Raw genomic sequence first — 17,897 nt, forward strand, 5'->3', positions numbered from 1 at the left:
TTTCACCTTTGAGAACCTTTATTGTAACAATCCCATCCTCACACAGCAGCTTCTGTTATTTGGTGTTGTTTACTGTGGCTGAGGTCCTGTGCCATGGATTTGCATTTCTTGACTCACTTTGCTATTCCTCTCATTTTGGTATCTTTTGCACAGATATTAATTATTTCTTGGCTCTGTCTTGAGGAGTTGGTATAGAGGATAGGTCCTATTTCTCAAATAGAGATCAAGATGGATCAAGTAAAAAAAGATTTTTTATTCAATATTTAAATATTTAGAGCACAGCAATCACTGAGGCTGATTATACTTGAAAACTCAGCGCATTTCTTTGTCACAAACAGTATCTCAAATTTGGTATCTAAGAAATGGACAAGCAGAAATCATCTTTGAAAAGATGTGCTTAAGGGAGTTAATTGACATCACAAAGAATGCCCATGACAAAAAGGGACAGAATTTGGTAGTGTCCAGTCAAACTCTCAGCCAATTAAATAATGACACTTCTTCCTTCACTCCTCTGACTAACAGAATACACATTTTAACTGCTGCAAAAAATAAACCTCAGATACACCAGCTTTCTCTGCTGTTTTCTTGTCCATCAACTACATCTGGCCCATCCTTTGTTTTGGGTGGGATTATAGTGCCTTAATGTGTAATTGAAAGTTTTATCATAACTTGAACATACTTCCTTGTCTTTCAGGTTTCGGTGATTGTATAAAGAGAATGTCAGTAATATCTGTAGCCCCAGTTTTAAAATAACTTCTGCTATAAATGGAATTAAATCTCCATTACATTAAATAGTAAATTAATTTCTGTGGAGTTATTTCAACCTTGTATTTCTACAGCATGCATGTCTGGGACTCTTTCCTGGATGCTTCCCAGATCCAAAAATCTGGACCAATTTCCCCATTTCTTGTGAGCCTCAGTTCCTTTATTTTTCTCTCTCTCTCAAAAAAACCTGCTTAGTAGAACACTTGATTTCTTCCTCAGTAAATGCCTTGGGTATGTCCTGATATATCACACTCCCTTGTGTCTTCTTCTCTTTCATTAATAGTATAAAAATGATTGAAAGTTAAAACATGCAGAAATAAGGTTTTGTTAAAGTACAGAAATTCTCAGTGGATGTGTATAATCACTAGAAACTGATTACAGTAGCTTGGCTTACACTTGTAAGTCTTATATGAGTTCTGTGCCACTTCTTGCTAGATTTGAGTTTGAGTTTGCTTTTACATGGGTGTAAAAGCTTTTTATATGTGTGAGTGGGCTGGTGGTCATGAAGCTAAATTATCAGATCACTTGCATTTGAGGGATAATACAGCTTTGTGCCTACAACTCCAGCTGGAATTCCTGCTGCCAGCAGCATGCTGTGTGCAATCTCTGTGCTATGACAGTCACAGCCCCTGGTTTTGTTCTCAGCTTAGGAGTCACTGCCTTTCTACAGGATCATGGGGGATGCATCTTCCCAGGCAGGGTCTGAAACTCTGTTCCACGATGATGTGTCAGTGGTTAATGAATCCAGAGACAATACTTGGATCTTTCCTTATGGAAGTGTTTACAACTGAATTCTGGTGGTGTGTCATTCTCCTTCCCTGTGCCTCTTCTCCCTCTGCTGCCATAACTTGGGAAGGAACATGCTGGAAAAGGGATAAGTGTTTATATTGCACACACAGAGATCAGTTTGCACAAGCCAGGAGTGATGGATAGGGGCAAAGAGCAAGCCTAGATATGAAACCAACAATAATGACTGGTTTTATTGGCCACAAGTGGGTGGTCAGAACATGGTAGCACTAAACAGCTGCTCAGCTTAATGGGCTTCAACACTTTAACATAGTAACCAGTGCCAATAGTAACCAGTAACCAATTTTGTTCAGGTGTCCTTCCCACTCCAGGAATTGGTAGCATTCCTCTTTTGATAGTGGCAATAGATCACAGTTAGGTCAGGATTTGGGGCATGTTACTCTTATCTTGTGGGAAAAGCTGCCCATTCTAGTGATGACAAAATAGCCTATCTCTATCATCAGACCTAAAAAACCCCAAGCTTTCTTAATGTTCTGAGTCTTCAGTTGTCAGGAGAAGGCAAATATGTTAGTTTAGACACACAGATACAGTAACATCTGGTCATTTGAATAATAAGATTTTTTTAAACAAACTTTAGACAAGTGTGCAAGTGAAAGGAAGCAACGCGGCTTTCCACTAGAGTAACTGAAAATACATTTACCTAATTAGAAACTTAGAGCCATAAAACACATGTTTAATATGAAATCTGATTTTAAGAACCCAACAAATTCTAGACTGCCTTATTTTCTGAGTGTATTCCAAGGAAAGGTAAACCTGGTAAGAGGAAGTTCATCTGCATGTAGCCAGGGCAGTAAAGTGCAGTAATGTAATAGTTTGTGAAGTTTCCTGAATTTTAAAAAGTATTGATTGTGAACATGAGAGATTTTTTTCACTGTATATGGGAGAATTTACTCAACTACACCAAACTTTCTTACTGTAGTGCCTATTTGAAAATAGAATGTACTACTCTGCTTTACAAAACAACAACATAATCACCTCATTGGGTTACTACTTGAAAATCACATCTGAAATAGTGATATCCAATGTAAGCAATAAGAATGACAAGAATGAAAAAAAACAAACAAAAAAAGGAATTCAAGAGTGCAAAAGTAATGTGTATTTACATACTCCTGGTCCTTCCTACAATAAGGAGATCCTACTTTATGTTTTTTTTTGGTGTTAAACATATTAATGAATGGCAAACAAAATAGTTGATATGTAAAACACTGTGGAGTATGAATGATGCATCTGAATGTGTTGTGGAAATATGCAACAGGAAATACTCTACAGAATGTATGAGCTGAATGAAAACAAAGGATTATTCCTGAGTCTTTCTACCCAACCATTTGTCATAAGTGTTTGAGGCAAACAACATGTAGTATTAAAATGATCTGCTTGTCTTATATAGTCTCAAAATCTCCAGATTGCTCCTCAGACTGCTGCCTTTTGGCAGGAGTAGGTGCCCTCTTGCTGCTCATTGCTAGCAAGCCTCTTTTGTTCAGGATGGGACTGAGAGAATAAAGAGAGGGACTTGCAAAATCCTTCACCTGTAATCACCACAATACATAGAAAATGTCATAAAGAATTCAGCAAGTGGTTTTATCAATGACATGGAAATGAGGCCTGTGATGATGAGGATTTAAAGGAGATCCAGTTTGAATGTCCTGAAGGTGTCAGAAAAACTGAGATTAGTGGAAGCAGCTCTGATTTTTATATAAGTAAAATCAGAATCTGGCCTGATATCTAATGCAGAAATTTCTTTCTCTCTGCATGGCCAGAAGGTTATTCATTAAGAAACAGCTTCCTCAGTTCTAATTTTTCATTTTCTGTGATTATTGGAAAAAGTGACTTATTTGAAGAAAGTGTAACTCCTCACTTGGGAGGGTTTTCCTTTCCACATCTTCAGAGTAAGTAAAGTTGTGCTAATTACAATTCTATTAATGTGTACACTAGTCTTAATTTTTCACTGATTAATCTGTTCTTTGTGAGCTAATGTCCTGCCATACAAAGAGAAGTATGATAAACAGAGCTGATATTAAGACTCTCTTGTAGAATTTCAGACCAGGTAAGAGCAATACATGCATTGCTCTTGGGGCAAAGGATTTGGGGCAAAGGATTTGAATGTCTTTACATTTAAAATATCCAGAATGCTTAAACTGCCTGGCTGTTCAAGCACTGTGGTCCCTACAGGCAAAGACAAGAGACAAGCATTTCAAACTGCTATGGAGAGGTGACTCTCCGTAGTGACTGGATAGTTTAGAACAACTCAGAGTGAGATCAGTTTAGAATATAATTCTAACCATATTCTAAAAACCATTAGAATATTGTTAGTTAGAAAGTCAAGTACACAAGGTTGCAAGTAGTTGTAGTTCTACTTTTCTCACAATAGCTTGAGGCTCAACATGTGGCTTGGAACATTCTGTCTCTCTCCTGGTAGTGTGGAATCATTCTGTTTAACATGTATTTTAATTTAGTGTCACATCTACTTTTAAATATTGGTAAGTTCAAGCGGGAAAACTTCTAAATGCTTGTAGGGCAACTTTGAAAATGGTATTAGGAGACTTAGTTTTATTAGAATGTAGTAGAAAGTTTTCTTTACTAGACTGCAAGTTTCTGTGAGGATCTCAGTGCTGTGTGCTTTGGTTTGCAGAGGCACTCGGTGAGGAGCCTCCAGGCCCAATAAGCAGGCAGCAGGAGAGGAGCCAAGGTGTGCTGGGGCAGCTCTTGGGGAGGAGGCCGTGACATCTGTGATTCTGCTGCCCACTGTGCTCAGAGCTTTGTGGGAGCAGCAAGCCTTTCCTAGAAGAGAGGCAAATGATCACCAGTCAGCTGTTAGTAATGTGTTTTCCCTCTGCCAGAGTAACTGCTGCCTGCTGCTGCCTTCTGCAGAGTTCCAGCTAGCAGGCTTAAACTCTAATCTGGGAAAGAGTAATTGCTCTAACAGTCACTGAAAAGCTCTCTGCCCTTGCTTGGGATGGTGTTTCATGTGCTTCTTGTATGAAAAATTCACCCTGTAGTCACTGGTCTCTTTTACTGTAGCTCAGAATTTTCCTGTATTGAAATGGAAAGAGAGGAGACTCAAAACCACTTAGCTTGGCTGTGGAAAGCTGACAAAGTTTGCATTTCTTTATTGATTAAGCAAGATGCAGCAGGCACTGTGTTTAACAATACTGTTCTCCAAGGGGAAGAAAAGAAAAGAGCTGTTACAAGGATCAGTAACTCTTCCTTTCTCAAATTCATGAAGCAAAGTTAATCAGTGTCTTTTACTTCTTAATTTAGTTATTTAAATGTTCAGTGGAGATAGATAAGATGAAATAAAACTCAGGAGGACATCTGTCTGAGTACAAGATATTGATACAAATAGAGAGATTGGGAAAAGTAATTGTGAGTTTTCATTTTCTACTTCAGACAAACCAGTCAGAACAGAACTGCAGGAGAAGCACTGCCATAAGCTCTTGCTGAGGGAGAAACTGGGGCACAGCTCAGCACTGTTTGTTTTCATGTAGGTTTAGATAATAAAACACAGAAGGCTGAAAGGGAGGTTTGATTTACTATTGTTCAGAAACCACATTTTCTTCGTTTGCAAGTTTCAGCTGTCCCTATGCTTTTACTATAACTTCAGATATTTGCTTTTCTTTACGTTTTTTTCCATCTGTATTTTCCATTTGGCATAATAAAAGGTTTAGAAGTCTAGAAGTGGAAGAAAAAGTGAGTGGCTTGCTGCAAGAAAGCAGAGTCTCTCGTTCATTTATTTTCCCATTGTTTGGCAGGTGGAAAGCACAGATTTACAGAGCTGAACTGGATCAGCTGCAGAAGTGGGGGAAGAGAAACAAAACAAGTACAGTACCAGTGAAAAGAGCTTCAGCTTTATCTTGCAGCATCACCACAGCAACCAGAGAACACGATCAGAAGAAAAGGCTAGAGCAGAGAAGGCGAAAGTGCAGCTCCTTACCTTTGGACAGAAGGCAGCCAAATCATTATGCAGAACAGAAATGGGTGTTTGATGGTTCTAGACAAACTGTGGCAAAGGGAAGTGCCCCGTCACTAACAGGAATGTGCCACAGTTCATGCACCAGAAAGGGGAGTGCCATGAGATCTGCTGAAGAGACTATTTCTGTGGCTGCATACCTCCATGGGTTTGCACCCTTGCTGGGACTCAATTAGGTGGCTGTAGGCATCGGGGATCATCAGGTACTGGATAGTGACCTTTATTCCATTCGGGTGTACCTGGCACGAGGACTGAAAGACAGCACAGATCCTTCTGAAAGAAGCCAAGAGAGTGAGCCAGTCTGCACCCTTCCCTTCTGTCCCTGCCTGCTGTACCATGGGATGTCGGCAAAGCTCGGAGGAGAAAGAGGCAGCGCGGCGGTCGCGAAGGATTGACCGCCACCTGCGCTCTGAAAGTCAGCGACAACGGAGGGAGATAAAACTCCTCCTCCTGGGCACCAGCAATTCTGGGAAGAGCACTATTGTAAAGCAGATGAAAATCATTCACAGTGGTGGCTTTAACTTGGAGGCCTGTAAGGAATACAAACCCCTGATTATCTATAATGCAATTGACTCTCTCACACGTATCATTCGGGCTCTGGCCACCCTCAAGATAGAATTCCACAATCCTGACAGAGCATACGATGCAGTGCAGCTTTTTGCCCTGACAGGCCCAGCTGAGAGCAAAGGGGAGATCACCCCTGAGCTGCTGGGGGTGATGAAGAGGCTGTGGGCAGACCCTGGCGTGCAGGAGTGCTTTTGCCGCTCCAACGAGTACCACCTGGAGGATAACGCTGCCTACTACCTGAACGACCTGGAGCGCATCGCCGCCCTGGACTACATCCCCACGGTGGAAGATATTCTGAGGTCTCGGGACATGACCACAGGGATTGTAGAAAATAAGTTCACCTTCAAAGAGCTGACTTTCAAAATGGTGGATGTGGGTGGACAGAGATCTGAACGCAAAAAGTGGATCCACTGTTTCGAGGGGGTTACAGCAATAATTTTCTGTGTGGAGCTGAGTGGGTATGACTTGAAGCTGTATGAAGATAACCAAACAGTAAGTGCACCTTCTGCTCCTTGTTCTCTTTCCTTTTTCTTTCTCCTTCATCAGTATTTGGTCTTTTATCTCCCCCTCCTTCTCTCCCTCCCAAGGCAGTAATCCCCAATCATTAGGAAAACCCAGAAGCTATGGTTCCTTTATTTGGATAGTTTTCCCCACTGGACAGAGTTAGTAATTTAATGTTACTTTTGGGAAATGGAGGTGTTTTTCACATGTCAGCCAATTTTTAATGTTTTTGGTGCCTTTAGCTAAAAGTTTACATGGTTAACTGTTCCTTCAAACACCACTTAAAAAGGTAGGCAGTAGTGGCATCCTGGTGTACAGGGATGGTTCATTTGGACACCATGAAGGTCCTGGGAAATGTCAAAGGTAAAATAATAGTAAGTAACAGTTTCCTTTCCCTTTTTTCCCCAGGATTTTCAATAGGACTTTGGGATGAAATTAATTTTTAAAATTAATTAAACATGTTTTTAATTAATATGACATTTTTATATTTAAAATTTTCTTTGACTGTTTCTGGGTAAATGGCTAATTTGCCTTGTCCAAAGAACAGCCATTCCCCTTTAATGGTCTTTAATGTTGTTAGCTTCTGATTTTCACAGCATGCAAATACAGTAGCCATGGGAAATAGATGAATGCTTACAGATACACAAATGTATGTTTGCTGTGACTTTCAAAGTGCCTGAATTAAGCTTCACAGGGGTTTTACTTGAAATTTTTTTTGACAGTCTTGTAAAACATGCTGTTTAAGAGAAGGGAGTTTGTGGGTAGGAATGAATGATGGCCTTTTTTTGTTGGTATAACTTATCACATATATAATATTTCCCTATTCTTATCTTCTGTAGTGACTTTACTGTTTATAAACAGCATTTCTATTTTCTTCTCTGTACTATTTTGATGAGCCATTCCACTGTCCTGTGTGTGGACTTAGCCTTCATTATCTGGAGATTCTCGTCTTGGTATTAGTGCCTTCTTATTGTAACAGATTTCTGTATCTGCTTTTTGTTTAGTAACCTCCTCTTGACATGAGAGAAACATTGCCACTAATTATTTCTCCTCATTTTAAGACATATTAGGAAAAGCATTTTACATCAGACCCTGACTAGGAGTTTCTTGTAATTTTTTTGACTTTTTCTGCCTTACTGTTCAGATTTAAAAATCAAAAATAACTACCTGAAAGGGAAAAAAATCAATATACTCTGAAAAATCCTTATGAGCATTGGTCCATACAAGACCAACAATAGTACCTACATTGGTACATTAGTGGAACTGCAACACTGAGACTGCCACTCATGAGAAAAGCCCTACAAATGATGGAGTTGCAGAGTGTAAAATGCTTCCTGGTGTAGTATCTGTGGTGAAAAGAACTGCTAAATAAAACCAGGCTACTGCCAAACATAACTTACTGCTTGAGAGAGCATGTAAGAATCTGGCTGATTTATAAACTGTGAAAGTTGAGCAAATGATCTGTATGAATATGAAAACTTCTGTGATCCTGTTGACAGAAGTGGAGAAATGCTCTGCATGAACTCTGTCGTTATTGAAGATGCGTTAAAGTAATGATTGACAGATCTGGTAAAAAATGGGGGGGAAAGCATTTCTGCACCCTGTGGGTTCTGATTATAGCTGAGTCGTGAAGGCTGCTGAGGGTGAGATTGTTGTAGTGACACCAGAGAGCAGAACAGGAGAACAGAAATAATGCCTGAACTATTGGCTGCCTGGACAACTTTTCCTTTGTGTGACATCTTAAGTGACTAAGTTAAATTATCCTGCCTGAAAACAAATAACAGAAGGGGAAGGCTGACTTTTTCAGGGGCTCTTGTCTTTCTCCTGCTATGCTTTATTCTGGGTAACATCACTCCTAGGAACAAAATCACCTGAGCTGACAGTTTGTAGACCTGGACAAACCAATATTTTTGCTTGTTTGTTGAACATATGTGATGTTTAGCTGTTTACTAAAGAGAAGGATAAATGAAGAATTTCAGTTCACTTTTTTCCTTCACCTTGTATGCTCTGTCACTCTGAAACAATATTTTTCCTGCTTATCTAGGGTTATTTGGAAATGTGATCTGTGTTTTCATTTCTACAATATCTTGGGAGGTTTTCCCCCTACCTAATCTAATAAATATATCTTAATCATTCCATGCACCCTAGCTAGTTAGCATGACTCAACCACATAACAGCTGCCTCTTCTTCTGACACAGTTGCAAAATTGTGAAATACTTTTGGCTTGCTATTGATTTATTGTATGATTATTATTCCTGACCAGCACTCTGAGAAGGCTGCCTTAAGTTTTTATATCCCATGCTGATTTCTTCTCTATTATGTCAAATAAATAACTTGTCTTGTTTTTCACACTCCTTTAGCAGCTGATTGACCCATTGTATCTTTTATTACATATTAAGATGCCATCTCTGGCCTTTGATAATGTTACCTTATCAAGTAATAATTTTTTTGCCTTCTTACATGTTGCATCCTGCACTTTGAAGGCACTACCCCTTAATATCTAAGTGTTTCATCTTTATTTCAATTTCTCTTTAAATCAGTGTGTGCTAGAGAATGTCAAACAATCTGTACTCTCAGAAGTCACTGCTGCTGCCTGTTCCCACGGAAAGGATTCTTGGTTTCTTTGTGAGTGTCCCCATCTGTCCAGCTCTGTCCTGCTGGACATTTCACAGACAGTTTTATTTCACAGCCTGTAGCTGCAACAGGCTTTGAGACAGAGAAACACTTCAAAGGTGCAATAATAAAGTACCTAATGAACTGAGTTAAACAGGAGTGTGTGCCTGAGAATTCCTGAGGTCAGGAGTCACAAGGGATTCACATGGTGCAGAGACACCAAGTAAAGGTTGTGCAGGTCTAGAAATGGCACTGGTTCAGTAAAAATATAAATATGGATGTTAGAGGAAAGCTGCTTGCAGGTAACAAGTAATTTTTATTCCCTTTCTTACAGCCACTGCAAATGAATATAAAAATTAAATTTTAGGCTTTTTGAGGCTCATTTTTTAGTATCTTGTTAAAAGGAAGATGCAGATGAAAAAGAATGCTGCAGCAAATAATTCAGGTTGGAGTAAGCCTCATGCAACACTAATTGCTGAGGACCTAATCAAACCTCTACATTACCTAATAATAATAACTGGGAAGCCTTCTGTCATATGTTAATTGCATGAATTTTGAACAGAAATCCTGTTTCTGCCAGGAATTTTTTTATCAAGTAAACAACATTGGTAACATTTTTTCTTCCTTTTTTTTTTTTTTTTTTTTCTCTCTCCCTGAGGCCAAATACTTAAGGGGCTTATTTGCCTTTCCTGACAGTTCAGCTTTTTCAGTAATTCAGGGTATTAAAAATCCTTTCTGGCATGCAGCTCTTTTTCTGCAATGCTAATACTAACAGTTAGGACAGAGGGGAAATGATGATCTGTGTACCCATAGCCCTTCTAGCACCTGTTATTACCAGTGGTAAAAGATCATGTCAGGAAACGTTTTTCTGACAAACTAAATCACTTGAGAATCCTAGAAAAAGATTGACCTACACTGTTACATTTTTTCATGAAGCTTTTCCATTTCAAGACTTTTCATAGTGAAGTTTGTGTGGGAGCAAAGCCTAGATGACTTCAGTACTCATGTGTGTAATCTTTCAGCACTGCCAATGAAATTCTAGCATTTTGCACTTAACAAAGTAATATATATATAGTCTCTTACCCAAGTTTAACTTTATATAGTAATGCATCACAATTCCAGCCTCAAGACTTGTATCAAGCATGTATCTTCTAAAATATGTAAACAGCAGTAAAATAATGAATATACATAACAGGAAATGATTGATCAGCTCCCAATTTGCAGGTTTTTTACTAGATATTCTTTCAAGTCTGAAGATTTATTTTTGTTTATGTTGCTCATTATGATTGTATGCTTCTTATGTTAATATTCTCATATAGAACACATGGGACAGCAATTTTTCATATTTTGGATTTGTTGCCATACCCTGGACTTTACATTCTATGTAACTTCAGATACTAACAGTAACTTTATATGCAAATAATTCTGTCTGTATGTTCACTAAATTAATTGGAAAAAAAAAGTAATAAATATGATAATGTGCCACACTACAGAATACAAAAAATAGACTCATTCTAATGGCATTGTATGATTGCAGGAAGATGCCAGTATCAGATTGTAAAAGCCTGGGAAGCTTTGCTGTGAGGCTTATCTATTTCATGTCAATAGACTAATCCCTAAGACAAGCCTGTATTTAAACCTACAGATAAATATTTCTGTCACTGCAGAGCAGTTGAAGAAATGCACAGGGGCAAAACCAGAAAGACTTTACCTGTTTTGGAAAATCATGGCACAGAAGTAATGGACCTACTGGGCAGTGTTTGCCTGCTTTGGTATCCAGGGCTAGTTGTCAGACTTACATCTGAATTAGATGACTGAATTTCTGACTAGGTACCAGCAGGCATTGGCTAAAATCCCCCCTGCCAAATGCCTGGGAGATGATGTAACTCCTGGTTTTGGTCTCTGTGACTGCCTGTATTCAAAAGTCCTAGACTGGGCAAGGTGTTTTGCTGTGATTTTTAAATGAATTCCAAGCATTACAGCACTAAGGCAAGTGTAAAACATTGAGGCATCAGGAGTGGCAGAATGCTCCTAAATATCCTATGAACTTTAGGCTCAGAATAGTTCTTAGGTGGAAAGACATAGATACTTACAGATGAATAAACAAAACTTAAGTTAAAATCTCAGTGATCCAGGATCACTAATGCTGCTGCTCTTCAAACTATAAAAGAAGGGAAAAAAACCCAAACAAAACCCAGCTGAATTCCAGGACTGCCTGCCAGTGTAGAGGCAGTAAAGCTTGCTCTGGAACTGCAGGGTTAAAGCAGGCAGCAGTGTAGTACACATGAACACAAGGCACCTGTCAAGCACTGGGGAATTGGAATGAGTCAGAAAGGCACAGCCCCTGACAGGCAGAGGAGCTGATCATACACACTGGATAATGTCAATTGGAGAAAGAATCAGTTTGTGAAGGAAAGAACTGAATGTCTCTGCTCTCTCAATGGGGCTGGAAAGCCATGAACATCTCAAATATATTGTACAGGAAAGACCCAAGTGAAATTGGAGCACTGGTTATAGCAAGCAAGGAGTGAGAACAGGAACACACCAGAGCAATACAAGGCTCTCTGACAGCATATTGTCATCTGCATGTGCAGCTCTCTGGATGACTTATTGCAAATAGTGTCCTTAAAAGCAAGCTGTAAACTTGCCCTCAAAGAATCCCTTGAACAGTAAGGAATGCCACATAATTTGAGGCACATGTGACAGGCCTGGTCTAGCCTTATGGAAAATCTGCTTCTTGGACATGTAGAGGTTTAATCTTCAGAAGTTAATTAGATTCTCTGAAATTTAATGTGTGTGAAGCAGAGTGGCATAGTTCAGGCAATCAGTTTTACTTCTTTGTGATCAAAATGTGTAGCTTTTAATGCAACCATAACAATAAACTGAGCAACTTTTAAAAGACAGATGAGAAATATTGATGATATGGATGTGGCTTGGAAATTCACTTGACTGCATTGTAAGGGGTCAAGATCCCACTGAAGCCCAATGCCACAAAAAGAATAATGTGGTTTGAGTTTAGAAACTCAGAATCCATCTGGTGGCTAGAGAAGCTTTGTTAATTCATAATTCTCTCATAATTTTTTATGTTGTCTACTTAAGAATCACAGTGAGTAGAAATGTGCCAACATGAAAAAAAAAAAAAAAAAGGAAAATTCCATCCTGGTCTAGAAAAACAGCTACAGCTACTTTGGGTTATTTTTGTAGGTGTAGAAGCTGTAACAACTCTCTGTGGTATGCCAACCCTGGACAGAGTAGTGCAGCCCAATTAGCCTTAAAAACCAGCAGAAATGCTGGAACAAAGGAGGATCCTTGCTGTTAATACAGCTTCAGAGTGAGTTGTGGTGGTGGTGGATTTCTCAGAACTTTCTCCCATTATTACAAGTCAGTAATTTAGACTGCAGGTCAAATCAACAACCTTGTCAGGCCAGCATTGGCCATGGACTGGTCCCTGAGCATTCTTGTTCTTGGAGGGCTACAGGATTCTTCATGTTCTCTTTTTCAAAATTTACTATTAAGTTTGTCTAGTGCCTTTACACTTATATCCTTACAGGGTAATCATCCTAATAACTTTTTATACCAGTCAGTGCAACACTGGCTCAGCATGTTCTGCCTGAGTTAGACAGCACTGCTAAAAGGGGCCATTCTAGGCTCTGACAGAAAATATAGATATTTGTTATAGGCTGTTGCAAGAGGTGGTCAGTTTTATTTAAGCTACAGAGTTTTGTAAATCCAAACATTTTGTAAATCCAATCACCAAAACATACCTAGAAATATTCTCATGGGGCAGTTTGAATCTAGACTAAAGCCTTTTCAGATATAACTTTCTTTGTTCCTTGTTTTTTGCATAGAAAATATTCTATGTATGCAAAACCCAACTTGAAATTCATTTTGCTTGTTTCCTTTGTAAGGATCATTAGTGACTACTCTCTGTCAATTCTGCAAAATCCCTGAATTGAATTACTTACATGAATTTTAAAAAATCTCTGTGCCTTGGCATACAGCTGAAATTAATTCTAATTCTGCAATATTGTTGTCTTAAAGCTGGCCTGTGTCCATGGCATGTATTAAAGTAGTGTTATCTGTTACTATAGTTACTCCTGCTGTCATTAACTAAGGTATTAAATAAGCTTGGGCATTAAACAGATCCTATACACTTGCAGAGATTTAGTAATTTGCCCTTGTTGCTGCACTTTTACTGCTTTTTTTTTTTTTGATTGTGTGCTGCCAAGACTGAATACGTATGCCTGTATCTTGGGAAAGATTTCTGAGCATCAAAATGCATTTTTTGAAAGCTATTAATACGCTCAGTTAAACTTTTAACTTGTCAACCAATGACAGTGTCCCCTGATTATACTTCAAAATTAGCAGACAATGAATAACTCCTCTACTCCAATTAATTCAGCTCTCTAACTCCTGTCACTTATTTTTTTGGATATTTAAGCTTGATACTGTCCTTTCTTTCCATTATTAAGCTGATAGAAACAACTTGTTTTCCAAATACAAAGTCCACTTTACTCTCTGTGTACTTTTTCTCAGGATTTTCTGACTGGCCAGATTTTACTTTGCTAATAGGAACCAACTCCCAGCCATTTCCCATCAGTGATAATAAACTGTTGATAAGAGTTTAAGCCAATTTAGCATAAAATGAGAGGGAGGAATCCTTCAGTCTCTCATTTTTGAGGAGGAAGCTTGTGCCCATACTGATTTTGCAGCAGGCCATGGTGGTGTTTCAGATGTGCCTCACCTCCTCCAGGACAGCCAGGCCCCTCAGTTCCCCACCTGATGTTCTCTCCCTCTGCTCTTTCCCTGCCAGCACAGCACTGGGTGTCACAGCTGCTGACAATGGCTGCAGCCTGGTCCTGCAAAGCTCCCAGTGCTTCCAGCAGCCTGAGCCTTCCCACTGAGCTTATTTCCACTGATATTTCCCCAGATCAGTTGGAATTCTGCTGGTGTAAATGTTTGTGCAGTAGCACCCTGGTAATACTGATGAGGGATGTCATTGGGCTTGTCAGAGTACACTAATTTTTATAAAGCCTGTACTGATAGTGTGCATCCTCCTGGCAGTGCTACAGAGAGAGATGGCTCCAACAGGAGCTTGCTGAGTGCCTTTGCTGCTCTTCAGAGATAAAATCAAAGCAGGAATTAGAAAGAAAGAAATAACCCCTCAACAACCTGCACATGGAAAAAGGAAAAAAAAATCCAACTGAATTGGAAATGTGAGAGGTTAACAAAGGAGGTTAAGGATATGTTAAAAAAATAAAATGAAAGTTGACAAGAGTAAATGCTTTGTGGCTGTGCCTAAAATGTCCTGGAGGCAGTGCTCTGCAGAGCATGTGGCTGTCATTGCTATCCAGCAATCCAGACTGAGATTTAGAGCATTTAAAAAGGTTTCAAAAGGTTAATTAGTTTTGTAGAGCTAAAAAAAAAAGTGAAGTACCTGCTTAGTGAATAAATACCTGAAGGAGCAAAAAATGCTCAATATTTCAAGAAATATGTAATCTAACAGAGAAAGGCAAAGAACAACTGGCTGGAAGTTAGGTCAGATAAATACTGACTTGAAATAGTGGGGGGTTCAATTCTCTTTAATGAGAAATTCTATCAATACTTCTCTACCCACTGGATGGATTCTAAGTTTCTAAACGTTGCTTTAGGAAAGAGGCTGAACCAACTTTCCTCTGGCAGCTAATGCTGATCCAGGTGGCAGCAGACACACAAAGGTTATTGATGTGTCAGAAACCATGGAAAAGCCTGAGAATGGTCATGAGTAGGAATAGTGCTCATTCCCCCAGGAGTGGTGGGATCAGTAACTCAACTAAAGTGCACCTACACCAACACCCACAGCATGGGCAACAAAGCAGGGAGCTGGAAGGCAGTGTGCACAGCAGGAAAAGTGACACAGCTGCCATCCCAGAAATGTGCTGGGATGACTGGCACCACTGGAGGGCTGCAATGGGTGACCAGGAGCTCTGCAGGAGGAGCAGGAGAGCTGGTGGGTGATGTGCTGCTTGCAGGCTGCCCTGGCACAGCAATCACAACACGAGTTTGGAATTCTCAGCCAGGAGGGAGCTCAGCAGAACTGACACCCTGCACTTGGCCTGCTCAGGAGACTGGCTGTCCCTTGAGGGGACAGTCCTGAGGCCAGGAAAGCTGGACATCCTGCAAAAAGGAAATTTTAAAGGCACAGGAGCAGGACAGGCTGTCCCCATGTGCTAAAAAATGAGCCAGTGAGGAAGAACTTGCCTGGAAACCTGTCTGCTCCTGGCTTGGATGGGTGTAGTGGTTTAAAAGTGTCCTGTAAAATATAAAACTAGATATGGATGAAAATCCTTCTATTTATATCATCATACATGGAGCTTAATAGTTGAAATATTTGTTTTACTGAAGAGAAAGTATTGGGAAATTGTACAGGATTCCAACAGATTATATCATAGACGCTGATTTCATTTTACTGATAGTAGTTTTCAAACAACAAAATGAATTAAAATATTGTTACCACTGATTTTAATATGAGCAAAACCAGGCTCCAGATTTTAATTCTTTGTATTTTGCTTTCCTGATTAATACTTCTGTATTTCTGTGCTCTTTGCATTCATTATTCACTATGAGGAAATTGCTAATTTTTATTAGTATGAATTTTCTTTATTAATACTGCACATTCTCAATTGTTTCCTTTATTGGTAAATAGATCCTGGATGGTATCTTGCTTTCTGACTCATAAAGCTGACTTTCCTATTTATTTAGAAATCAGTTTTATATGCAATTTGTTGTATTGCTTAATGTACAGGTACAATGCACAATATCAGAGAGAAGTGAGGCACTGTACAGCTAAGAAATACAGAAGAAAAATGTCTGGCTTTCCTCAGTTTGATTTTTCAATCATTCTCCCTCATCAATATAATTATTCTCATGAATAATTCATCCCTAATCTGTAACACCACTCTGTCACTTTTTGAAGTTGACACAGCTCAATAACAGCTCCTGCTGAAAGGGCATCAGTCACCCAGCAGGGCAGTGCCAAGTGAGGTGCAGCTGGCCAGCAAAGAGAAGATGAGTTAGAAGACAAACTCTTGGCTCACCTACATGATTATGTGTTGAATTTACAGGCCCTGCTGGTAGATTGCTTTATTGCTTGGTATCTGAATCTTTCCCATCTAAAATACTCTGAAAAAAATCTTGAGATTTTTCATTTTTTATCCCACTTATAAGAATGATTATTAGGTTAAAGATGGCATCAATTAGTTTTCAATTTTGCACTAGAGGCAGAAAGATTAATAAATAATATGATTTTAACATTTATGCATTAGTATTTTTGCTGAGGAGCCCTGTCCCATGTTTTGAGGTTTTGTGCTCCAAAGCAGCCAGCATCTATCTTGAATGGAAGGTAATTGGGAGTGATTAGTTAGAGATTTAGTGGAAAATGATTCTGAATGTGGGTTTTACAGATGGCATGATTTCAGTTAGTTGCAGGTTCTCCTTAATGTGAAGATTTTAGAGAAATTATAACCTTGTTTCCACTGAGGGCTTTTTCAAGGTGCCTTCTCAGCTGGCCTTACACAAAGGATTCTAGGACATGCTCATTAAGAAGTGACCACAGTTTTCTGGAACAGCTTGAAAATGCTTTTATAATTCTACCATTTTCTCTATTATGGAGATGATTATCCTGTGAACAATAGGGAAATTACATGAATATCCAAAAGTGCAAGCTGAAAACCAACAGGTTTTCTATGGTAATAAATCCTGGATATAAAATACCTCCACTGTTCTTAAAATTCAGTGCTGCAGTGGTATCTGTCATACAGCTCTGATTAGGCCATGGGGCATTTCTGGTGGGAAAAATAAGTTTTTAAAAATGGGAAGTGTCAGATGATGACAAATGCACCTTCCAGAAAGAATGATTGAGCCATTGCTGTCTAAATCCCCTAATGTATCCTCAAAGGATCTTTCCTTCAATGGTTGTTTAGTGTCCTGCTGCTCCCTGTCCTTGTTCAGCAGATGACAAATACTCCTCTAAGTCCTTGCTGCTCCTTTGGATGTGCTCCCCTTGATTCTGGGTTGGCATTTATGTCACACATTGCTGTGCCAGGAGCCCAATCCCCAGAGCTGAGCCTGAATGGCAGCATCATAATACAGAATTGTATGATTGTTTTTCAAATGTTAGTTATTAAACTTTATGGATGCAGTCAAAAGAGCATATCTGTAGTGACTCTACAACAATTCCTAAACTTCTCCATATTATAATGTTATTTTTCTGTGGTAGAGCAGTGCAGATGAGGGGTTTATTTCTTGATTGTTCTATCAATTTGCATCAGTGGCTTAATCTTCCTTGTCTGTCTGGCTTTTCTCAGTTCCAGATGTGTATGGCTTATAAAAAAAAAGGTGTTTTTTGAAAGACACACTTCTTTTTATAAAGAGATACTTCTTCAAACACTTTTTTAGCATAAAACTGTCCCAGAATATTTGTTGCACGCAGAGCTTGGATAATTGGTTTAGCAGACTGGCATATTACCCTTGTTTGAATGTCTTTCAAAAAAAGGATTTACCAATAAACATGCCAGAAGTCAGGCTGATTTTATAGATAGAGTAATAAACATTTGGATAGATCCTCATCAGTATGCACTGGTCGTCTGCCTTATGACTTGCAAGTTTTTTTGAGAGTAGCTGAATGCAAACAAGTCAA

At 39.1% G+C, this 17,897-nt stretch overlaps 2 protein-coding genes across 2 annotated transcripts in view; one reads left to right on the plus strand and one right to left on the minus strand.

The window, feature by feature from the left end:
* Positions 1 to 17,897, minus strand: part of RSPH14 (radial spoke head 14 homolog) — a 72,446-nt gene that overhangs the window by 31,733 nt on the left and 22,816 nt on the right. The gene's annotated exons all lie outside the window — the stretch shown is intronic.
* Positions 1 to 17,897, plus strand: part of GNAZ (G protein subunit alpha z) — a 49,768-nt gene that overhangs the window by 15,233 nt on the left and 16,638 nt on the right. The window contains exon 2 of the mRNA XM_058037130.1: positions 5,322 to 6,598. Within this exon, the coding sequence (XP_057893113.1) occupies positions 5,876 to 6,598 (723 nt within the window). The 5' untranslated portion in view covers positions 5,322 to 5,875. The remainder of the gene's footprint in view (positions 1 to 5,321; positions 6,599 to 17,897) is intronic.

Source organism: Melospiza georgiana, chromosome 18 (genome assembly GCF_028018845.1).
Source record: "Melospiza georgiana isolate bMelGeo1 chromosome 18, bMelGeo1.pri, whole genome shotgun sequence".
In the NCBI taxonomy this organism is placed as follows: domain Eukaryota; kingdom Metazoa; phylum Chordata; class Aves; order Passeriformes; family Passerellidae; genus Melospiza; species Melospiza georgiana.